Raw genomic sequence first — 24,323 nt, 5'->3', positions numbered from 1 at the left:
ATATATATATATATATATATATATATATATATATATATATATATATATTACAGAAATGAGCACATTAACACTAGAAGCATTTAGACAGCCTGAGGAACATAATTCTGCAGCCGTCACTGCCCACATCCTGATTACTGCAATCAGATCTAAGCTTGCATCAATGTCTTCCATAATGGAGCCATATTACTGTAGACGGCTCTGATTAAACGCTATATAACGTAGTCTTCCACAAGATGGCCACCGCCCTAGACCTTTAGCGTGTAAAACTGAAGACAGGAATATAATTTGTAACGGTTGCAACTCCAGAGCTGTAAAGCAAAGGCTTCTGGGAATTGTGGTCTACTTCGGAATCTTTATCGCAGACAAATTCCTTTGTTAAACTACACTTCCCAGGATGCAATGTGCGCCTTGGTTGCCAGGACTCGGGAAAGTTGATGATGGCCGCAGAGATTGGAGGGAGCTATGTGGGGTAAGGGCTGGTATATGTTGCGGGAGAGCGGTGGTATCTCGTCCTCGGCTAGTGCCATGATGATGTGATGCCAGCTGTGTGATGCTCCGTTGGGAATGTGTTCTGTGGGGCTGTGCTGGTATATTGCACTGATTGTCTCTTTATGTGCATTATTGCAGGCAGGGATTGCGGTAATGTCTGCTATGAGGAGGCTGCATGTCTGTCATTGTACAGTGGACTAATTACTTTATGCAGATCTCGATCTCACTAATTGTGCAGAGTTAATTGCTTGTTGGGCATTGACTACTGACCCTGTTCAAACCAGCGCATAAGCAACAGCGCCACCTATAGACAAATTTCTGTTTTTACCCTACATCTATGTGTCTGAGTATTGAGATTCCAGATTGTCATGATATGCTAGATTTAATGTATCATAACTGTGCCCAGCTAAGAGTAGGGGGGTATTACAGGCCCGCTGCTACAATGATAATATAATCTGATCATTAAAGTTGGTAATCAGCTATAATCGCTAGGGGAAATAGTATTACATAGCGGGCATTAAAATGAATGGCCAACCAAGTAATACATTGATGGGTCAGGTCCGCCAGAGAGGTAGCTGCTGTTACTTCGCGCTTAACACCTTCAGCGTGGGTGATGCCCCTCTATGAAGTCCGTATGCCCTGAAAGGACATGTGGATAAAAATTGGCATGTTTAGGCTAGATTTACATTTGCATGTTGAATTCGTTGCTATAATGGTTTCTGTGCTGCACAATTCTTGGTGTCCAATATGACGAAACTGCCGACAGAACCGCCTAATGACTGTGTGAACGCGGCCTAACCGGTCTAAAGAATCACTTGTAACTGGTTTATTTCTTGTTCTTAATCATTTATTAAACCAAGAGTTTAATCATTTATGTTCTGTGCAATTCACATAACCCATCCGGAACTCATTCCTCACTTATATGCCTTGCCTACCGGCAGTGACTAAATATTGGTGGCACATTCACCGCTACTGCCCAGTTGTGTGGGACTTTAGTGTAGCATGCAGTGTATTGGAAAGGTACGTATATTAGGAGTTGTCACCATTGTGTTGTAGAAAAGTAGCTCCTGCCTATAGGTTTATCTGGAAAATCTGAGATTTCCACGTCCCGATTTGCCAACCTTTTTCTACTGGGGTCTCGCCAGTCAGAACTGTGTAATATTTGGGCTTTCCATTGGTTGTAGTCCATGCCGACATTTTTAAAAATAACCAATTTATCTTTCCTTCTGTCTCTTGATCCCGGTATAACATTCAATAAGCACAAAACCAATCAATTAGGTTTCTAAACCAGAGATCAGTGCAGTCAGAGAGAAGCCTGTGCGGCTGTGCCTCACCAACCACCGGGGGGCGCCTCACTATACAGTGTACACTGCTTCACTTTATTAATACTTGCTTTATCTGTATTTCTGGACTGTATTGTTTTTATTTGTTAAAGGCTATGTACACTTTTTGAATGTAATTTTTTTTTATTAAATCAATGTGTTTTGTGTTTGTAAGCAATTTTTTAATTTACTTTTATAATTATTTTGTTTTTTACTTTTTGTATGTGTCCTGTATATATAGAGCTGTATCGTTCTCTCTATAGACCGATTCCGTTAGTTCATCTGAACTGACGGCTCGGCTGACAGATGGTCCTGCGTGTCTCTGACACAGGATCCAGCTTATATCGATCACAAAAGTTATGACCTTAGATTTTGATCGATATTAGGTGGTTCCTGTGTGGATATGGGGCCAATTTCTATTCTCTCTGCACTGACTAGTCTACGGTGAGTCTCTCCTGAGGTTTTTATGTCGTTTCTCCGGCCACTAATGTATATCTCTTTGCACTCCCTTATTATGGCCTTGATTTTTCCATTTCTCATTGTGATTCTGGATGGGCCGTCAGCAGTTGAAGTGTTCGGTGCCACCATTTTGTATATAAGTCCAGAATGATGGCGCCCTCTTTTGTGGTGTTGGTGGCAGTTTGCCCGGCTCAGCTCGGTAGGCACTGTTTGAGGTGTTCTGATGGACTTGGAGAAGCTAAACTCCAGATGACATGTTTCTGTTGGGATCAAATCCCATTTTCTGTAATAGGGTCACAATCAAATAGGAGGATTGGGGTGGTGATTATTTTTCACTGTCAAAAATGTATGTCCGTGTATAGAATTTTATATATTGTTCTAGCTTTGCTCATTCTTGCTTCTTTCCTGACTAGGCGGCTTTCACCGACTGCCCAGTGTAGTCCATAATGGAGACTGGGACATTAGGATGGAGCTTGAAACTCGCACAACTGTAACCAGAAAAGTCCTGTATTTACGCTGACTACTTTGATGCCGCACCAGGATGAAGCATGGATAGTGTGGTATGGGTCACTCAACTATAATTATAATAATAATCATTAAATTGCAGTGTTGTGTGACATTTTAGGTTAGAACCGTAGGGTGACTAAACCGCGTTGCCATCAAGTTAGAAGTTTTACCGCATCGCTCTGGCCTGAATATTTCATGCAACTCGCATTCGTCTGCAATGTCTATTGATCTCTATAGGGGAATGAACAACATTTTAGATTGTACCAGAGTTTCCAACCATGTGTGTCTGAAGTCGCCATGTATTTCTGGGCCGCAGCCAATCTCATGATCACAGAGTGATCTGATGGCCAGTTCTCTGTCATTTTCCTGCTCAGTGCCTTCATTTCAAAGTGGGAACCTTCGTGCCGGGCACTGGCACATGGGGTTTCTTTGTGTTCAGGCCCTGATATCTGTATGGTGGTATATAATGTTCTACGAAATTTTTCCTCCCGTTCAGGTAATGAATGGTTGGGCTTTGGGCCCTGATGTTCACCAAACCCACAACAACTTCCTGCCATCCATCAAATTGATGCCAGTAAGTACTGTAATAACCAAGATGGCATTTGTTTGGGTATTCGGTGTCAATAATAATCGGTCATATAAAATATTTAAAATAGTTTATGAAATGTGTTATTTAATATATAGGCATTCCAAACTGGACGTCAGTCTTTGGCGCCAGTGCATCGCATCCTCCCCTCTTTTCTACTGTAGTCAAGTCCTGGCGTACCACCCATGGTAGAGAAATTATCCGATATTCTATATGAGAATAATTGGTGGAAGGGGTTTTAGTCTGGATATGTCCTGCCCGTGCCCAGAGCAGTATCCATTAGGGGTGTGCTGAAATAAATAAAGGTCCAAGGTCGGGATCTGATCCATGTAAAGTCATTGATGCGTCAGTGGCGGGTCCAGGTGTAGCTTTTTCACTGGGGCTCTAGAAAACGAAACCACGTCTCTGCTCTATAGAGTAATTAAGATCAGAAAGTAATTATGCGCATATATCAATGTTCTGAGAAACTTCTCTTCTAGTCATTACAACCTGATTTCTAATACACAGTTTCCATCTTTTAGATTTCTGCTGTGAAACAAAACTGTGTTTTACAGACCCTGGTGAGCAAGAGCGAGGAACCTGAGAAGGAGCCTGGTATGTTCTCATCATCCCATAATTCCTTTGTTCATTTATTTCTAACTTACTTAAAGAATAATTATATATGTCCGTCATAGGATAAAATGTTCTTATTTAGATCTACATTTAAAATGGACTGTATTGTAATAATATTTAAAGTTTTCTACATTGTCCCTTTCTGCCTGTACAGCTGATGTTAACCGGTCTCCCTTGGATTCTACACCGAGAAGTTGCTATATTCCCATTAATGCTACAGACATATGTGTTGTAGCTATATCCCCTAAAAAGTATGGGGGAACTTGTATAGCTCGATATCCAGGAAATACTAAGTGGTCTACTGTGGCCAACGTGCATAACACTTGGGGAAGCCAAACTTGGGACTCTCAGGACTTGAGAGCGCCAGAATGAGTGGGGATTTACTAAACTTATTACAGAGTAGATCAATTCATATAAATCTATATATGTTTTAAATCGGCATTCCCTCTATCATATTCTACCCTCAGGGCAATATATCACTGCTGACAAGTCTGCTTCTCAAGGCTTCGTCTCCTAATCTTTATTCAGGGCATCCTTTTTTTTGTGCAGTGGTGCCCTATACTGAACTGCATATTCATGATGAAGCCTCCTTAATCCTTTGTAAAGCAGCAGGGTTGCCTCTTTCTTTCTTTCTCTCTCTCTCTCGTCTTCATGACAGTATTTTGCTGGCTTTAGAAGCAGCTGACTGGCATTGTTGCTGTTAATCCATAAACTACAAACACACCCAAATTCTTTTCCATTAGGTTGGGTTCACACACAGCTTAAAAAATTACGCAGTGGAACCAGCCTAAAATTTCACATTGAAATACGAATGTGTAATCTGCAGAATTCATTGCGGATTTTGGTGTGGATGTAGCCTCCGATTTAACTCTTTGCATAGTAATTAAATTTGTGGTGAAAAATCTGTGACATTTTTGCAACACATAGGGCATGTTACGGATTTGAAAGTCCGTAGCATGTCTAGAATCTGCTATGGATTTTATTGAGGTGCGAGTAAATGTGTTTTTAAAAAAAAAATAATTAAAATCCCATTCGCTTTCATCATACGATACTTTGTTGTGGAATTTCTGCAACAAATACGCAACGTGTGAACATACCGTAGCTTTAGCGATTCTACTACTATTACTTTTTAAAATATTTTTTAAATTTTACTGTATTTATTCTGTTTGCAGAAAGTGAAGACTTGCTCAGAGCCGAGCAGGAGTGGGATGCCTTGGAAAATATACAGACAGGTCAGTTTCCGATCATGTGTTAATATCTGATGGACTCTGTAGAGCAGGGGAATAAATACATTTGTCACCAGGTTTGGTCCAGATTGTATGTAAAGGGGAGACAGACCTGCTTTTAATCTGTGGTGTGTGCGCTGCAATGGTAGACCCTATACTGACCTTCTAGCTTTGATACTGACCACGTTACCAGGTAGGATGGATGTGATTTGTGTGTTACGAAGAATGACCCTCTCACGCAATAGTGATTATCACAAAACCAGTCAAGATGGAAATGTTCTTGCTCAGACTACTGGGCAACCAAGAAACATGAATTTGGTCAATTAAGTGTATGAATAACGTAAAAAGGGTTTTCTGAGATAGAGAGGATATAGCCAGGTAGGATGGAGTGAAGGATGTGGAGAGCTGAGCGTGAGGTATACAGGTGGACAAAGCCATTTGGTTTTGTTCCATGTGCAATGGGGTTACCTCCTAGAGCCAGGTCTTCCCCCATCGGGCCCATTGTCTGCATATGGCTTCTCACTAGACACGATACCCAGGGCAATGACGGAGCCAAGGTGCTGTTTCAAGCCTCCACTCCACAGAGGACGGTTTATAGATATGTCATAGTACACTACCTCCACCGTGACGTAACCTTATATATGTATGACCTGTAGGGTGCAATTATAATATGGCCAGTGTTCTGTCAGCATCCCAGCCCGGCACTGGTAGTGTCTTCCATCTTATAGGGAACATGCATTATATACAGTAATAGTACTAGCACCCCCACTATTCAGTGACCACTGCTAGTAACCACCACCCTGGGACTAGTACCACCAGCACTGCTGATCTAAAACCAGAATTATGTAATGTGAATACAAGTGTTTACTAAAAAAGACAAGTCTGGAGTGCTGACAGACCCTCTCTAAATCCATCCCTGGCCAAAAATACTGTGGAGAAATATTTAGTGACACCTCTGGTTCCATGTGATGCATTTCTTACCTGCCACATTATATACCTGGTTGATGCGTTATACATGTGCATTTTGGAACATGGCATCTTTTAAACAGCATTAAATTTTACATCCGTCCTGTAGGTTCTTTCTCTCCTCCTTCCACCATTGCAGGAACTTTCCACTGTATATACTTTTTGATGCTTTACTTTATATGTGTAAAATCTAACTCTGTCTCTGGTTTCTTTCTTAGAGTTGTACTGCAAGAAATCGGGTATGTATAAACTGTTTTATGAACTGGCCATAGACACTGGGGGGTGATCTATCATAACCAGGGCAAAGGAAAAGAGAATGGAAACCAATCAGATCCCACCTTTTATTTTTCAGAGGCCCTTTAGGAAATGAAAGCAATTACCTGATTGAAAAGCTGCCCATAGCAACCAATCAGTTTTGATTAGTCTCTCCATTAGTTTTTCTGTTTCTTTTTGGCAAATTCACCCACAATGTCATCTTTATGAGGCCTGGCAGAATTTTTCTCTTAGGGGGAGCAGTACTTAAAGAGGCTGTCACCACATTATAAATGGCCTATCTTGTACATGATGTGATCGGCGCTGTAATGTAGATTACAGCAGTGTTTATTATTTAGAAAAACGATCAATTTGAACCAAGTTATGACCTATTTTATATTTATGCTAATGACTTTCTTAATGGACAACTGGGCGTGTTTTTACTTTTTGACCAAGTGGGCGTTGTGGAGAGAAGTGTATGACGCTGACCAATCAGCGACCAATCAGCGTCATACAATTCTCTCCATTCATTTACACAGCACATAGTGATCCTGCGTTGTTCACTATGTGCTGTCACATACACACACATTAACGTTACTGATGTGTCCTGAAAGTTAATAGACATCACTTCCAGCCAGGATGGGATGTCTATTCACAATCCCGACACTTCGGTAACGTTTGTGTGTGACTTACTCACACAGCACATCGAGATCACGCTCTGCTGTCATTTACAGTGTGATCTCGCGAGATTACGCTTGCTGTGCTGTAAGTCCCACACTAACGTTACCGAAGTGTCGGGATTGTGAATAGACATCCTGTCCTGTTTGGACGCGATGTCTATTCACTGTCAAGACACTTCAGTAACGTTAATGTGTGAGTAAGTGACAGTACATAGTGAACAACGCAGGATCACTATGTGCAGAGTAAATGAATGGAGAAAAGTGTATGACGCTGATTGGTCACTGATTGGTCAGCGTCATACACTTCTCTCCAGAACGCCCACTTGGTCAAAAGTAAAACACGCCCAGTTGTCTATTAAGAAAGTCATTAGCATAAATCTAAAATAGGTCATAACTTGGTGAAAATAGATAGTTTTTTTTAAATAAAAACCACTGCTGTAATCTACATTAGATTACATTATGTAAGAGATAGGGCACTTATAATGTGGTGACAGAGCGATCCCCACTAAAAAAATGAGCTAAATGTTCATGTTAATGGGGGAGTCTGGGGTCACAACGTTTGATCGAATCATCATTCAGGATCCTCGTATCTTGGCCAGAGTAGAGAACAGTTACAACGCTGTGGAGGACCTGTCCTGTATTACGCAGACACCACATTGATGTGAATGTAGTTCCATGTGATATCCATGTACGGTGCGTGTTTGCGGTTTTTTGCGTGCGTATGTCATCCGTATGTCATGGGTTTTTTACGTATAAAAAAATTGAAGGACGTGTTTTTTTGTTTTTTTCCCCCTCATTTCTTTATCAACTGTTGCGTGAATCACGGACAGCACACGGATGACATCTGTGTGCTGCCCATTTTTTTCACGCACCCATTGACTTCAATGGGCTGCGTGGTGCGCAAAAAACACACCAAAATAGGACATGCAGTGAGTTTCACACAACGGACACACGGCGTGAAAAATAACGCATGTGTGAATAGTACCATTGATTTTCATAGGTCCTTGTGGTGTCCACGAAATACTCTTGTGTAAATAAGGCCTTACAGCCAGGTTTCCCCACAGATTTCAGACGATCGCTGGGGGGTCCTAGCAGGGGGACACTTTGTGATTTGAATATTGCCTGTGGATGCTTTTAGCAAGTAGAGATTGTCCAAAGCGGCCAAATATAATTGGGAAGTTGCAGGTCCTGTGCGGGTGAGACAGGTAGCATAGGACTTAAGCGTCAGTACAGATACAGCTGAGATGTGGAATCGTGTGTATGAGATCAGTGTGTTTTGTATCAGATACACTAAAGGGGTTTTTCGGTTTTATCACAATCAAGCTTTACCACTGTATAATGAAACATTACAATAGAACACTTGGAAACGATCAACGATCTATGCATCTGTGTCGGTTTTACATGATCAACATAGGTTTCCAGTTTCCATGTACATTAAGGTCTCCATTCACTGACTGCAAGCATAAGTCCTGAAACGGTGAGGAAATGAATATATCGTGTAAAGCTGCAGAACTGTTCATTATCTAATTATTAAGATTTATGTACATCAAACCCGAAACTACTTTTTAAGGATTTGTTGGAGATAAACTTGTGTCGCGATATCCGCCACTCACGGACGTTCTCTTATGCTAAACTTAATTACGGGAAATAGAACTGGAACTTGATTGGTTCTTTTACGCAACACCCCTCTTTTGCAGATTTTCATAAATATTATTTTTTTCTTCGTACCTGAGCCATTAACCCTTTACTGTGCCTATATACAGGGCTTCTGGTGGTTCTTCCAGGACAGACGCCATTGATTTCCTTTAATGAAGCACTTCAATACTTCCAGACAGCAGACCTGTCAGAATATATGGTATGGAGCTGGCTAAATATACACAAATTCTTCACAAGTGTGTAGACGCTAACATTAAAATTTTATGTTAAAGTCACATATTTCTTAAATGAAGACTTGTTAGCGCACGTGATCTATTACAGATATAAATTCATGGACTATTCTCAATATTTTTTATAGACTTGTGAGAAGTCACTGATGAAAAATGGAATTCCCCTTTAATTATGCTAAGAAACACCGGTTTGAGCTGCGTCCACATGTATCCGTAGATCCTCCTCGTGCGCGGTCGGTCAGAGACGCCATTCGCAGATCAAAACAGGGAATCGAAACTAGTACCATATAGATTCCTTATCAAATGTATCTTTTTAATATGACTATATTTAAGCATTCACGGCCTTTACTTCACCGCCACACTTTAGAGGGCATGGATTTTATATGGCTTGAGAGAGGCCATTTGGCCAAAACGTTGCTGCGATTTGTCGCTTTTCCGCACGCAATAAGACTACGTGACATTGATGTACATAGATGGCAGGTAGAATAGTTCCTAAAGTCTCATGATTTATTTTATTACTATACTAGAAATTCTGACTTGACGTTGCCTTTTATTTCTAGAAAATGATCCAACCCACTGTACGACGCTCGGGGTTGTCTGCGGTCAGTCATCTACTGTTTGGACCCCCGCGGCTCAATAGAGATCTGCATGCAGAGAGGGACTTGGTGCTGACCATAGCACAGTGTAAGTATATCATATTTGGTGCCCTCTTATGGCAGGGTATTTAATAATTGTTCCACCAGAAACGGTTTCTCGGTTGGAGTTTGAGATATTGTCAATTTGACAGCCTGGAAATTGCTAGTATTTATTTGCTGGAACATCTGCCGGATTCTGACCATGTTACCAGGTTTCCCACACGGCAAGAATTGTTTCAGCTCTTTGTGTTTTCAAGATCTTTGCATGGAGTCAGTGAATGGAAATATCCATTGTTTACTTTCAGAGGCTGGAATATCTATCTATCTATCTATCTATCTATCTATCTATCTATCTATCTATCTATCTATCTATCTATCTATCTATCTATCTATCTATCTATCTATCTATCTATCTATCTCATTATCTATCTATCTCATTATCTATCTATCTATCTCATTATCTATCTATCTATCTCATTATCTATCTATCTATCTCATTATCTATCTATCTATCTCATTATCTATCTATCTATCTCATTATCTATCTATCTATCTCATTATCTATCTATCTATCTCATTATCTATCTCATTATCTATCTATCTCATTATCTATCTATCTCGTCCATAATAAATCGATTTTTATTTTTATTTTTTTGTCATATAAATTAGGATTATTATTATTTCTATCTATCTATTCCATAATTCTGATATAATAATTGATCGATCTAATATATATTGACATATAGTATAGTCTTAGGCTGGGGCTACACGGCGACTTTGAGTGTGACACAGGTCCATAGCTTACATGGCAAGTTTATCACAGTGAATGTGGTCGCTTTGCAGTAATTTTTTCCTTGCGATGTAGGCTACTGGCCACGGGACCTGTGTCGTGGCCAATGTCGCCGTATAGCCCCAGCCTAAAACTATACTATATTCAATATATGAGATGGATGATTATTATAATATATTTATCAAATACAATAAAATACAAATTTAAATTGTCTATCTATCATCTATCTCATATCATATATATTGATGTATTGTACAGTTTTAGGCTGGGGCTACGTGGCGACTTAGGCCGCAACACTGGTCCCATGTTCCAGAGTCGCAATCTCTGTTCGCAACGCGACCAGAGTAACTTTCATTGTTTGCGGTGCAGGCTATGGCACATAGCGGTCTTTGGTCTTGCAACCTATATCATGGTCAAAGTCACCATGTAGCCTTAAAGGGGTTATCCAGGGACCATAAAATGAACACCGCACTCCGGTGTAACGATGTTGTCGCTCTGAACCTTCTGTGTTCTGGGCGGGACTTGCAGTTTTCCTTCAGCTCCTGAAGGCACGCCCACCCGCTGCTCTGCACATGTCCCGCTCTGCTGTTGTCATTGCTTCCGACGCATGTGCGGGGAATCAAGACAGCGCTGTGAGAGAAGGGGGCTGACTAACTTTCTAAACATCCTCGCAGTGCCAGTCCCCTTGCGGTCACATGCTTCAATGATGCGCCGACACAGGGGAGGAGAGAGAGCTTTCTCGATCACGTGGGCTGCCGTCGGTGCATCATCAATACGGCAAGAAGTACTGAACTTCCGGGACCATGTCACTAATCTTTATACTTGAAATCAGTGCACAACAAGAACATGAAGTATATTAGTAAGTCACCTTATTTTAGGTTTGTTTTATAATTGAAATAGCATTTTATGGCACTGGATAACCCCTTTAAAGGAATTTTACATGTGGCAGGTTTGCTGCAGAATTTACCTGCTAATTTACGCAGGTAAAGTCTGCAGCGGATTACAGTGAGATTTTACAATTGCTCATTCTGTTGTAGATTTGTTGCGGGTTTTCACCACGGATTTTGCCACTTTCAATGTAGCAGGATATCCACGGCGAATCCGCTATAATATCTGCATGTTCCACATAATCCACCGTTTCTGGACATAACCTTTGGGGGTAAAGCCACACATAGCAGAGGATTTTCAGAGTGAAAGGCGTTCCAAAAAAAAAATAAAGGAACAGATTTGAAGATGACTTTATAGGTCATTAGAAATTGAATGTAAATGAATACTTTATTTTAGTGCCTGTCCTCTAGGTACTTGACAGCACTTCTAAACTAAGTTCATATGTGAGAATCCACGACAAAATTGAAATGTGTTACAGCAGAATTACCATGGATTATGAGTCTGCCATGATTATGAGGGGAGCACTCCAACCGCCTCTCCCTGTTTACTTTCACCCTACTCACCATTGACTGATGGATTAGACAGATATGCGCTAGCTGTCAGTAAATGGTGAGGGGGGTGGTATGAAATGGGTAGAGGCGGGGAGCGCACCACACAAGAATACAGCGGACGAATAGCTATCAGTCTACTGTATACTTTATTAGGCTCTATTAGCCAAAAGCCACAATGTTTTTTTGTGCCATTTGGGCTAATGATATTGCAGACCTTTTTATTGGTTAATATTTATTAGCTGCCATTTTATAGGGTAAAAACACCGAAAAAGGCCATACTTACAAATGGACACAGCCAGGTCAGAAATGCTGATGAAGGCGAGTGAGCAGGTGCTTTAAATAGTAATAGCCACTCCCACTAGTCTTGATGGGAGTGGTATGTGGTGCATGGGATGTGTAGTAAGAAATAATAAATGAATAGTGTATGTGCAAGTGTAATAATGTAAGTGAAATATAGGGGGCAGTAATGAGTAAAGTGCCTAAAAAATAAATGAATAATGGGATGCAAGTGTGTGAAACATGGAGGGATAGTGTGTAAGTCATGAGGCGCAACGTGACTAGCCAGGTAGAAGCCTATTTGTGACGCCTTGATAATTCATAGAGCGGGCTACCCTGCTTGCTAGGCCAAACAACAACACACCATGCTCTCCCAGCATCAAAGACCTGGCTGTGTCCAAAAGAAGCGAATATAAGTAATAATGAAAAATACTTGGGGTATTAGTGATCATTTTGGCCAAAATATCTGTCAGGTAATCGGCATCAGAAAAATGGTCCATAGAATATATTCTGCTGTGTTTCTCTAATGAGAGTAGTAGTTTGGAGATATCAGACTCTGAATATGAGCCTATTGAGGGCAGTGCCACATTAACTGTCAGATCAGACGATGACGCCCCCTGTACATAGGGCCAAAATACAAAGAAGGCATCAAATATCGGTAGGCAGCAGCAAGCAGTGCACATCTAGCACCAGCACGGATATGCCAGAGACTTCTACCAGTCTAGCAGAACACTGTGATACCAGCGTCATTAGTGCAGATACAGAAGGGACAGAACTGGCGCCTGTAAGCACTAGTGGGAGGTCGCACAGACCGCAGGACCGAACACCCAGGTTTCAAAGTGCCCCGTCTGAAATAATTTATCCAGTGTGGTCACGTTTGAAAAATTTTGATCCCATTGATTTTTGTAATCTCTTTATAACAGAACAACTTCTGGAGGAAATAGTACAGCAAACTAACTTGTATGCCCAGCAGTTTCTGGCAAATTATCCTTCCTCATATGCCAAACCCTGATACTGGAAACCCACTACTGTGGCTGAAATCCCAAAAATTCCTAGCCCTGACTTTTAACATGGGAATCACTATAACTATTCAGAATTGAGGTCCTACTGGTCTACAAACCAAATTCAACATATGCCCATATTTTCCGCTGTGATGTTTCGGTCACCCTATGAAGTTTCAATGAGGTTCCTACATTTTAGCGATAACACCGTATGTCCCCGGCTAGAAGGAAGAAGTCGAGACACTATAAATTGAGGCCTCTCATTACCTACTTCTCCAAGAAATTTCCGGAAATCTACTCGCCTGTAAAGCACATAGCAGTTGATGAATTCCTGATGCATTTCATAGGCCGTCTCTATTTCAAGCAGTAGATCTCAAGCAAGCGAGCAAGATATGGAGTAAAGCTCTATAAACTGTGCGAGTGGCACTGGCTACACTTATGTCTTCCGAGTCTATAAGGCAAAAGACCGGTACCTGGGTCCCCTTGATTGCCCATCCTACATGGGTATCAATAGGAAGATTGTGTGGGATCTAATGAACCCAATTCTACATCAGGGCTACCATTTATACGTGGACAATTATTATACAAGTATGCCACTTTTCAAGCATCTATATGTGGAGGGCACAGTGTGTTGTGGAGCAGTAAGATCTAATAGGAAAGGCTTCCCAGGGTCTCTTGTTAGCACAAGACTATTATTACGGGGAGAGTCTTCGTGTCTGCGGAGCTCAGAACTGCTGGCAGTTAAAGACCGGGACAAGTGAAACGTCTTTAACCCCTTCCCCCCTTTCCCTCATTGAGCTTGAGGGAAAATGGGAAAAGGGTATTTTTTTTGAGCTTTTATTTTTTTTTATTTGTTAAAAAAAAACTTTATTTTACTGTTTTGTTTTTTTTTCGTTTTTTTACTTGTCCCCCTAGGGGACTTTAACCAGCGATCTAATGTATTGCAGTAATACTAATATATTGCAGTATATCGCGTTTCTGACAGTCTCCTATGAAGCACTGCCGGAGGCAGGGCTTCATAGGAGTACAAAGATGGCAGACCTGGGGGACTTCGTCAGGCCCCCAGGCAGCCATGCCAACCAACGTCTCCCCCCGATCTCGCTGCAGGGGGGTCGTTGGGACGTTACAGGGGGTCGCCCCCCTGTTTTTAATAACTTAAATTGCGCGATCTCTATTGAAAGCGGCATTTAACGGGTTAAACAAGCGAGATCGCGCTCGAACGGGATCTCGCTCGTTACCCAGAAGTGTCGGCTGTAACACACAGCCGACACACTCGCTCTATGGAGCAGTCTCAGCCCGTGAGCCCGCTCCATATTCCCCCACCCGGCATGCGCCGTATATATGCGGTGGATTTTGGGAAGGGGTTAAGCTCCGCACCATTCATGCTGATTCAAAAGTCCCAGTGACAGCGGGCACCAGAAACATGGTTGAACAGAAACCGGAGTGTGTGGTAGAGTATAATAAATACATGGGGGCAGATGATTTTAACGACCAGATGCACAGTCTATATTTGGCCTTGCGGAAATCAAAGCGCTGGTATAAAAAAAAAAAGTGTCCCTGTACCTCATACAATTAGCATTGTACAATGCCTTTGTTGTTTTAAAAAAAATTTTGGAAACCAGGCCCCTTTTCTGAAGTTCCAGGAGGAAATCATTATGTCTCTTCTTTTTCCTTCTACTACCACCCATGTGAGGTTTAAGTCAGTCCGTCAGCAGACTGCATGAGAGACGCTTTCCAGACATCCTCTCTCCAACAGAGAATGATCAGAATCCCCAGAAAAAGATGTCGGGGGAGGGGGGGGAGTGTCTAATTTCATAAGAAGAGTCAATTTGGGGGTGTTCACAGTGTTTGGCACTTCACAAAGTCTGCAATGGTCGTATGGTGACGACAAACAAACTTTGGAGAATTTGCTCTCCAAAAGCCAGTTTGCGCACCCTTCATTGTAAGCTCCGCCTTGCGCCCAGCGTGTATGAAATGCCCACATATTTAGTATCGCTGAAGTCGGCAGAAGTTGCCAAATATGTATTCAGGTGTGTTTACCCTGTGGCATGCGCCAATGTCAAAAATGGTCACCTGAATTCACATATTAAGGAAAAAAAATGTTAGTTTACATTTTTTCCATCAGTCAATGAATTGTCTGGGGAAAAAATAGAGGGCTAAAATCTTTTATATGTCATTATATGAATACCTTGGGGGGGTCTCATATCCTAAAGAGAGTCATTTTGGGGGTGTTGACAGTATTTTAGCGCTTCACAACGTCTGTAATGGTGGTATGGTGTCATCAAACCATTTTTGGAAAATTTGCTCCGAAAATTGTAAGCTCCGACTTGCGCCCAGCGTGTAAGAAATGGAAACATATTTGGTATCGCTGAAGTCGGCAGAAGTTGCCACATGTATTCAGGTGTGTTTACCCAGTGGCATGCACCAGATGTCAAAAAAACATCACCTAAAATCACGTATATTATATCTTTTTTATTTTTATTTTTTTTATTCGACAACCTGGAATCCCAATATATTCTGAGAAAAACAAGACCAAATACATGTAGGTTGGAAGAGTAATAGAAGAACAATTCGCTTTTAAATTGGCACATGGCTAAAACGTAAAAATGGGCCTGGTCAGGAAGGGGGGTAAAGCCTCTGGTCAGGAAGTGGTTAAGCTTCGTATATTCCCTTAAGGCACAAACTTATCCGACAATTCCTAATAATTACTGTCAGAAAACATACTAGTGAATTTAACCCTATAAAGAATGGTTTGCTTTGTGAAAATTCTATATAGAACCAGAAATGTTGTGTATGGAGGGATAAATAGATTGATTTAGACAAAAAAGTCACATAATCTTCCCTGTGATACTATATACAGTATGTATTATATTTACATAGGTCCGCTTGATAATGGTCAGCAAGTTCATGTTCGGGTGCTGCAGACCATATACAAGAAGCTGACTGGTGCCAGGTTTGACTGCCCCCTGTACGGATCACATTGGGAGCAACTGGGATTCCAAGGTGAGTTGATGGTTTGGCTGGGGGATAGTTTCAGAAATGGCAGAGGGAACCTATAGTTGTAGTAATGTCCTGATGAAACTAAGTGGAGGCAGCCATATATATTTTTTTTAAGATACCAGGTCATTGACAAATTAACATTAATGTTGAATGCCTTGATGCCATGTCTAAATTAATTGGCTGCTTTCTTAATAATATAATTATATATATATATATATATATATATATATATATATAGAATTGCCTATTGTATAGAAAGATAATGAAGACACCTGAGTCGGCTGAAACTTCGTCCATACGTTCAAACCTCTCATTGCGTGATTATTACACGGCAGTCTATGTATGAGATGCCCATTCTCTTGCCCTGCAGGCCTGGATCCTGGCACTGACTTGAGAGCTGCTGGCCTGCTTGGTCTTATGCACCTATTGCACATGGTTATGGATCCGAAAATACTGCCTTTGGCTCATGATATTTTCCGCCTGTCACAGCACCACAGACAGGTCTCTATATCTATATATATTACAATGTAGATGTGTTATCATTATGACTATAACCCTCATTGTTGTTTAGTCAAATATTATACATTCACTCTGAACATAACGCTGTGAACTCTTTTCCAGAATTTCCCATTCTGTCTTATGTCCCTTAACATCACAAGAATCTGTATCCAGGTTCTGAGAGAAGAGCGAGTGAGTAGGTGAGTGATGTAGCATATACCAATGTAGCAGAGCTGAGTTTGTCTGTTATAACTCAAGGTGATAGCTGCTTTATTGGCGTTTTTTCTTAGGGTATGTGCACACGATGTGAGGCTTTTACGGCTGAAATGACAGACTGTTTTCAGGAGAAAACAGCTGCCTCGTTTCAGCCGTAATTCCTCCTCCTCGCATTTTGCGAGGCTTCTCTGACAGCCGTAAATTTTGAGCTGTGCTTCATTGAGTTCAATGAAGAACGGCTCAAATTACGTCTGAAAGAAGTGTCCTGCACATAATGTATATAAGTGCCCTGCACTTCTTTTGACGAGGCTGTATTTTTACGCGTCGTCGTTTGAAAGGTCGTCTGCACAGTACGTCGGCAAACCCATTCAAATGAATGGGCAGATGTTTGCCGACGTATTGTAGCCGTATTTTCAGACGTAAAACGAGGCATAATACGTCTCGTTTACGTCTGAAAATAGGTTGTGTGAACCCAGCCTCAGGGCTGCATGTACCGCTGTGTTCACATAATGTAGCAAAGGAGTTATCGTTGTGTATGACTTTGTGTTCTCTGTACAGTATATGGCTTCTGAAACCTATCAGTGGTGACATTGTTTATGGCGCTGAGGAAATTGGAATGTCGTGAACAGATCACACAGTCTTAATTGATGGTCACTGTGAGGACCAGTCTCATGCCCAACCCCTTCCCCCTCATCAAGTACTGCTAGCCACCCACTTATTCCCAAAATAAGACCACACAATACATTACTGAAACCTAGGTTTATACCTGTTAATTATCTAGTATGATTTTAAGTTAGGATCAAACTGGGAACTCCTCAGAGGGGTAAAGGTGAGAAGGGTTAACCATACCGAGTCTATGGATATAATTTATGACCTCTCAGTGGCAACATCTTAATCCCTTCCCACATCACAATGTGACAGGGGTGATGTATGACGCGGACTCCAGCGCGGAGTCCGCTACTCCAGCGCTGTACCCTGCGCGTGTCAGCTGTGTATTATATTCAACATGTAGAGAAATAGACTGCATGGCACTCACCATTTGCAAAAAAGGGTTATTTTATTCTTGTTGGCTCTAAAAAAAAAAAACGTAATAAAAAGTTGTATTTCCAAAAAAATAAGCCCTAAAATCGCTCAATTGACCAAGAGATAAAAAAAGTTATTATTTTTTTTCTTTGTAAAGGTAGTAAAATATATAAAAAAATAACTATATAGATGTGGTATCACTGTAACCGTAATGAGCTGCAAAATAAATTTTTTTTTAGTTTCCCAGTACATTCGATGGTACTTTAAATGGTGCCAATAGAAACTACAACTCCTCCTGCAAACAATAAGCCCTCACACCACTCCATTGAGGGAAAGATACAAAAAAAGGCAAATAAAAATGAAATGAAAAAAAATGGCTCAGTACTGAAAGGGTTAAAGGGTGGGGACAACAGGAGGGAATAGGGATCGCTGGCTTCTTTTTCCTTGGGCATCCTCATGCGCTTCACCATTGTCACTGTTGGAATCTGAGATGGACTTTGCTATACAAGGTGTAGGATACGGCTAAGATGCTTCAGGGTTTCCTAGGTCGTACACGTTTTACCCCTGTATGGAGTAACCCTCGGAGGAGAAGTGGATTGATAGGCTGGAACTCACTCTTAAGATGTTATGTGAAGGCCAGGGTTATCCCAACTATTCCTTATCTATGGGGTGTATAAAACACCAAGTCTATTGATTAAAATTGGTGCTCAAATACAATCTACCTGCCCAAGATGCGGGATTGTAGTGGCGCATTTAAAGGGAATGTGTCGCTAGAATTTTTTTTTTAGTTAAACAATTATTATTTAAGTGATTACACATTGTTTTAATTTTTTCACAATTCAGGAAAGATTATAAATTAGATTCTAATTTATAACATTTCCATGTGCTGGCCACTAGAGGGAGCAGTTCCCAAAATTGCAGCATGGTCAATGTAGTAAAGCAACCTCATTGCTTTATGCTGCAAATTTGCGGTAGACACACTTGCTCTAGTGTCCTCACACAAGCCCCCCTCCCTTCTTCTGGCTAGTGCCAGGAGAAGGAGGGGTTTGAATCTTCAAACCTCCTACACTGTGTGCTGCCATTTTCTGAGCGACTGCACAGTGTAGGAGGATTAGATACAGTGCTCAGCAGACAGTATAACACTAACATAATACACACATCACATACACGAACATAACTTGCCTGCGTCTGCCGCCGCTCCTACTCCTCGTGCCTTCGCTGCCTGGAACATATGTCCAGAAGCCACGGCCGGAAGTCGTCATCTTACTGTCTGGCAGCGGCTTCCGGTCCACATGAAAATGGCGCCGGATTTCGCTCCGCGAACGAGCTTCGTTTTGGTCTGTGTGGGAGCGGCGCATGTTCCGTTCCCACACAGAAGGCGTGCGCTTCTGAAAATGGAACGGCTCCCGTTCGCATTGTCTATGGGGTTGTATGTGCCGTATTCCATCTCTGTGTCGTTAATCGACACATACAGAGATGAAAAAAAAAATGGCAGCCCCCATCGAGAAGTAAAAATAAGAACAAAGAAAAAGTAGAACACGAGAATATAAATACAATTTATGTTAATATCATATTAAAAGCAATATGATAAAAAAATAAAATAATTCATGACACCTTTCCTTTAACGTATATGATTTGGGAATTCTCCTCTATACTGGAAGGGGAACTCTGCCCTCATTCATAGGGTTTATGGCACACCTCTCCAGGCTGCACCCAATCTATGTATTCTGGGTCTCGTTGAGGACTCCTTAGATGAGCAACATCTATAGGTATCTCCCAAATTCTTTATCAGGCCAGGAAACTCTCGGCCTCCTCCTGGATTCAACCCCCTCCTCTTTTATTACGTGAGCGGACGGGTTGTGATCTGTAATGTGACTAGGCATCTGGTAATAAATGTATGGTTGGAATTAACTCCTGACATACTTGCCTCTTTTATATTTTTTTTATTCTTGTCAAAAGTGATTTATGACAATGGCTGCTCATGTTCTGCTTGTAATGTTTCACCTCATGAACTTCTCCGAGCCATACTCATTTATTATCAACTTGTTTCATTTTATGGATTATTCCTCTCTACGGACTTGTTCCTGGGGGTCGGGATGGGAGGGGTGGTGAAGGTAACTTTTTATGTCTGTTTTTGTGTGTTGCACTACAAAGTTGTTTAAAACAAAATAAGATCTACAGATGTAGGATTCTACGATGCACCTTAATAATCCCTATTCTTAATAAATCTACACATCTGAAAGTGCGGATGGCTTGGCCAGGGTCATTTGCTTTCCACAGGGGAAAAAAACCAAACAGCCCTCCGACCAGTGACCCGTTTGGTGGATGCAACAACGTACATGAACATAATCTAAATGTTGTCCCAACATTAGGGACTCTGTCTTTTGTGCAGAGGCCTTTAACAGAATGCACAAAGAAAATAATGAAATTACGCTACCTCTGTTTTTAGATGTGCGTCCATATCGATCTGTCTATCCTCCTCTTCGCTATTTGTAGTAGATCCAGAAATTAGTTCATTAATAGTAATAGACTAGGCAACCTTGGTACCACTTTATAGTAAAACATTTTAATTGGATCCACAACCTCTACTATACATCATTTATGCGTCACACTTCTGACTGGTGCAGGTCCGGGTACTGAGAGCCCACTGATCGTCGGAAATAAAGGCGCAGAAGTGCTTCTCCTTGGAAAGATGGTTTTAGCGGTGGACGGGTTATAGACTTCTATGAGCCTGTTTTAAATGGCTTTGGTATATTTGATGTATTTGATATCCGAATTTATAACTAGATAACTTTACAGCCATAGGATCGTTTTATCCATGAACCTATAATCCACATAGTCGTAACCCTTATAAATGTGTATATTCTCCTCGTGTACTTGTAGGGAGTGTAACCGAAGACAACAAGTGTTTGCCGTGCTCAATGACCTCTACGTGGCCATATATTTTCATCTCTATCATGTGTGGAAGACGCAGGACAAAACCATCAGTGATTCCGGCTTCCTCCTGAAAGGTGAGTTTAGGACTTCATTTCTATATTACTCGGCATATACAGTTGAAGTCATACGTTTACATACACCTTCACCACATCCATTAAAACTCAGGTTTTCACCATTCCTGACATTCAATCCTGGTACACGTTTCCTCTCTTAGGTCAGTGAGGATCACGACTATATTTCAAGAATGTGAACGGTCCGAATAATAAAGGAGACAATGTTTTATTTCCGCATATATTTCTTTCATTACATTCCCAGTGGCTCATACATTTACACACACATATTTAGTATTTGGTAGCATTGCCTTTACATTGTCTAACTTGGCTCACGCGTTTTGGGTCGCCTTCCACAAGCTTCTCACAATAAGTTGCTGGACTTTTGGCACCTTCCTCCTGAGAGAATGGGTGTAGCTGAGTCAGGTTTGCAGGTCTCCTTTCTCGCTCATGCTTTTTCAGTTCTGCCCACAAATTTTCTATGTGATTGAGGTCACGTGCTTTGTAATTGCCACTCCATTACTGTACCTTGACTTTGTTGTCCATAAGCCATTTTGCCGCAACTTTGGAAGTATCCTTGGAGTCCATTTGGAAGAGCCATTTGTACCCAAGCTTTAACTTCCTGGCTGATGTCTTGAGATGTTGCTTCAATGTCGCCACATCATTTTCTTTCCTGAAAATGCCATCTATTTTGTGAGGTGCACCAGTCCCTTCTGCAGTAAAGCACCCCTACAACATGATTCTGCCACCCGCTTCGCAGTTAGGAATGTGTTCTTTGGCTCACAAGGCTCCCCCTTATTCCACCAAACGTGACGATGGTCATTATGGTCAAACAGTTTGTTTCATCAGACCAGAAAACATTTCTCCAAAAGGGAAGATCATTGTCTCTAGTATTATTCTGACATTTCACATTCTTAAGATGTAATAGTGATCCTTTCTGACCTAAGAGAGGGAATGTGTAACAGAATTTCATGTCAGGAATTGTGAAAAACTGACTTTTAATGAAGGTGTACGTTGTGTAAACTTATGACTTGAACTGTTTGTGTCACTCGTGGATGTCTTGGGATTTTTGCTCATGTGTTTTTGTAGACTTGACCCATTAGGTCCAGGAATATCCATCTTTCTGCTTGTAAATCTATATGTGCCGGGGGGCAGAAGTCAATAAGTAATTCCAGGTGTATATTTATAGTGATAAATGACCCTGACTGGGAAGATTGCCGCACTACACATGCCCTCCACCTGCATCCTGCTTTAATTATGCGCTACTAACAATCGGAGGATGTATGTTATTTCTACGACAGGACTGACCTTTATGGCCGTTTTGCGAATGTTAAGGGGGTTTTTGCTATAGTAGTAGTTGTGTTTTTATGTCACCCAACCTGAAATGAACCTCCTGATATTATGGTTACTTTGGCCAGTGGTTATAACCCAAGATCCCCCCCCCCCCCCGCGCTCTCCATTAAATGGGTCACTTCACGTAGACAACCCCTTTTTAAATAGAAACTGATCGCTGCGCGTGTTTGGCTGTACATATTGCCCTGCAGCGGTCACAAAATGTAGCATTACATGACAACCATTCAAATGAATAGCCGTTCATTTAATGCATCGACATGCCAGGTCCGCCATAGCAGGAGATCTGTTCTGGTTTACCCAGGTGGGTTCCAAGCAAGGGACTTCCCTCTTTGATGCCCATATGCCCTCATAGGGTATATGGATGGAGTTGACTTAATGTGACAACCCCTTTAACATACAGGATATGTTGAGAGGAGCAGTGAGTGGCTTCTGGATTCCTCCATTGACTCTCATCTTTGGGTGCATCCTAGATTATTTAGTATAACTGGATGCCTACTGTTTGTTTTTTGTATACTCCCTGCCCTTGAAAGGAAACCTAACCCTGGCAGAATTTTTATTTTCCATATAGGACTCCTCATGAGCATTTGCTGCTGTTGTTGATCTGAAAAACTCACTATTGTATAAACTTCTACTGGTCATTTGTTCTTTCCAGATTTTTTTTCTATTCTCCTCTTAGGGGTGTTTAAGGTCCCCTGACAACCCAATAAATTAATTAAGGGAATTACTTTTTTTTTGGCATGGCCACCACGGTATTGTTTTAATTTACAGCAATGGTGGATTGTTACTGGTTTACTATTACGTGATTCTTCTTTTTCTAATGTAGAGGTTGAAGTTCTTGCCAAGAAAAAGCCCAAAGATCTTTTCCGCCTGTTAGATGCCCATCTAAAAGAACGGCCTCTACCCAAGGATCTGCCCCTTGAGATCTGGACACACCCTGCAGAACAACGGATTGAAAATCATGAGGGGAGTCCCGCACAGATGGGTGGAATCTGTTTCACAGGGGTTTGTGAGCAGCAGGTTCAAGAGGATAGGCTTATTTGAGACCCAGGGCCTGCTGTGGGCGCAGCGGGTAATACTTGATGACATTGAAAACCAGCTGTTGGGTTTATTTGCTCAGCAATTTTATCATTATCTATGTCTGCATTTAAGAAGATTGAAGAATGTAGGCTGTGGTAAAGGATGGTATTTGGTTACTGCCTAAATAGAGCATAGTGTATAGATCATGTGTGAAAAGTAAGCTGCACATCCGGTATGATCTTAAGAATGTAAAATGCTCGGGGCTTTTCAATAAGGCTGATCCTAATGCAGAAATCCTATATGGCACATACACATCAGTCAGGGTGATGGCATAAGGACGTTACAGAAATGTAATGTAGATCAGTTTTGATCTTTACGTAGCAAAGGCAAATAGTTTGATTCTGAGACCAGTTTGAGAATTCGCCACCACTATCGTGATGATGATCTTCTCTCTGTTAATGCCTGACCCATTAATATATTCCACCAGGGAACTTCCATGCACAGCTGGTTTAAATCAGGCTGGGCACCAGCAACACGTAGATAAATGTTATCTCATCTCTCGAGGATCCATGATAGTTATCCCTACAGAGTCCCTAAGGACCGGTTTCTGAGCATATGCTTCCTCCTCTGTAATGTGAATATTTGGTGACAAGTGTCCGCCCTAGAACACCATTTAAAAAAAAAATCTAAATAGATCAAACATTGTGTTTTATCTTCAGTATATCTTTCTAGTTGTTCATACTCCTTTTTTCTGATACAGAGCTCGAAATCCCCTGCGTAAATCTAGATTGAAAAGATAACATTCTGGCTTCCTGCAGCCGCCACTAGAGGGAGCTAACTGCATACATTGAACTCAACATTCATGAAGTATTCAGTAAGCCCCCGCTAGTGGCAGCTGCAGGAAGCCAGAATGTTATCTTATTAATCTAGGCTTATGCGGGGGATTTGGAGCTCTGTATCAGAAACTCTGAACTTTGACCGCGTTAAAGAAATGACTCCACACAGAATTGTAGACCTAAAATCGACATGATCATAAAAGGTGGAGATTAAGTTAAAATTAAAAGTGGTCTGTTCTAAGGCTGGGTTCACACGAGCATGTTACG

The 24,323-nt window shown here is 41.4% G+C and overlaps 1 protein-coding gene across 1 annotated transcript; it reads left to right on the top strand.

Moving 5' to 3' along the window:
- The first annotated feature begins 375 nt into the window (after positions 1–375).
- Positions 376–24,008, top strand: ELMOD3 (ELMO domain containing 3). Its single transcript, XM_075855371.1, has 13 exons — positions 376–469; positions 2,684–2,830; positions 3,274–3,351; positions 3,885–3,957; positions 5,148–5,207; positions 6,386–6,406; positions 8,863–8,954; positions 9,546–9,669; positions 16,007–16,129; positions 16,497–16,627; positions 16,748–16,824; positions 20,747–20,874; positions 23,027–24,008. Exons 2-13 carry the CDS (start codon positions 2,819–2,821, stop codon positions 23,242–23,244), a joined length of 1,137 nt encoding a protein of 378 aa, XP_075711486.1. The 5' UTR covers positions 376–469; positions 2,684–2,818; the 3' UTR covers positions 23,245–24,008.
- Positions 24,009–24,323: the final 315 nt, after the last annotated feature.

Source organism: Rhinoderma darwinii, chromosome 3 (assembly GCF_050947455.1).
Source record: "Rhinoderma darwinii isolate aRhiDar2 chromosome 3, aRhiDar2.hap1, whole genome shotgun sequence".
Lineage (NCBI taxonomy): Eukaryota > Metazoa > Chordata > Amphibia > Anura > Rhinodermatidae > Rhinoderma > Rhinoderma darwinii.
The sequence above is the reverse complement of the archived record's forward strand: the minus strand, read 5'-3'. Positions and strand labels throughout refer to the sequence as shown.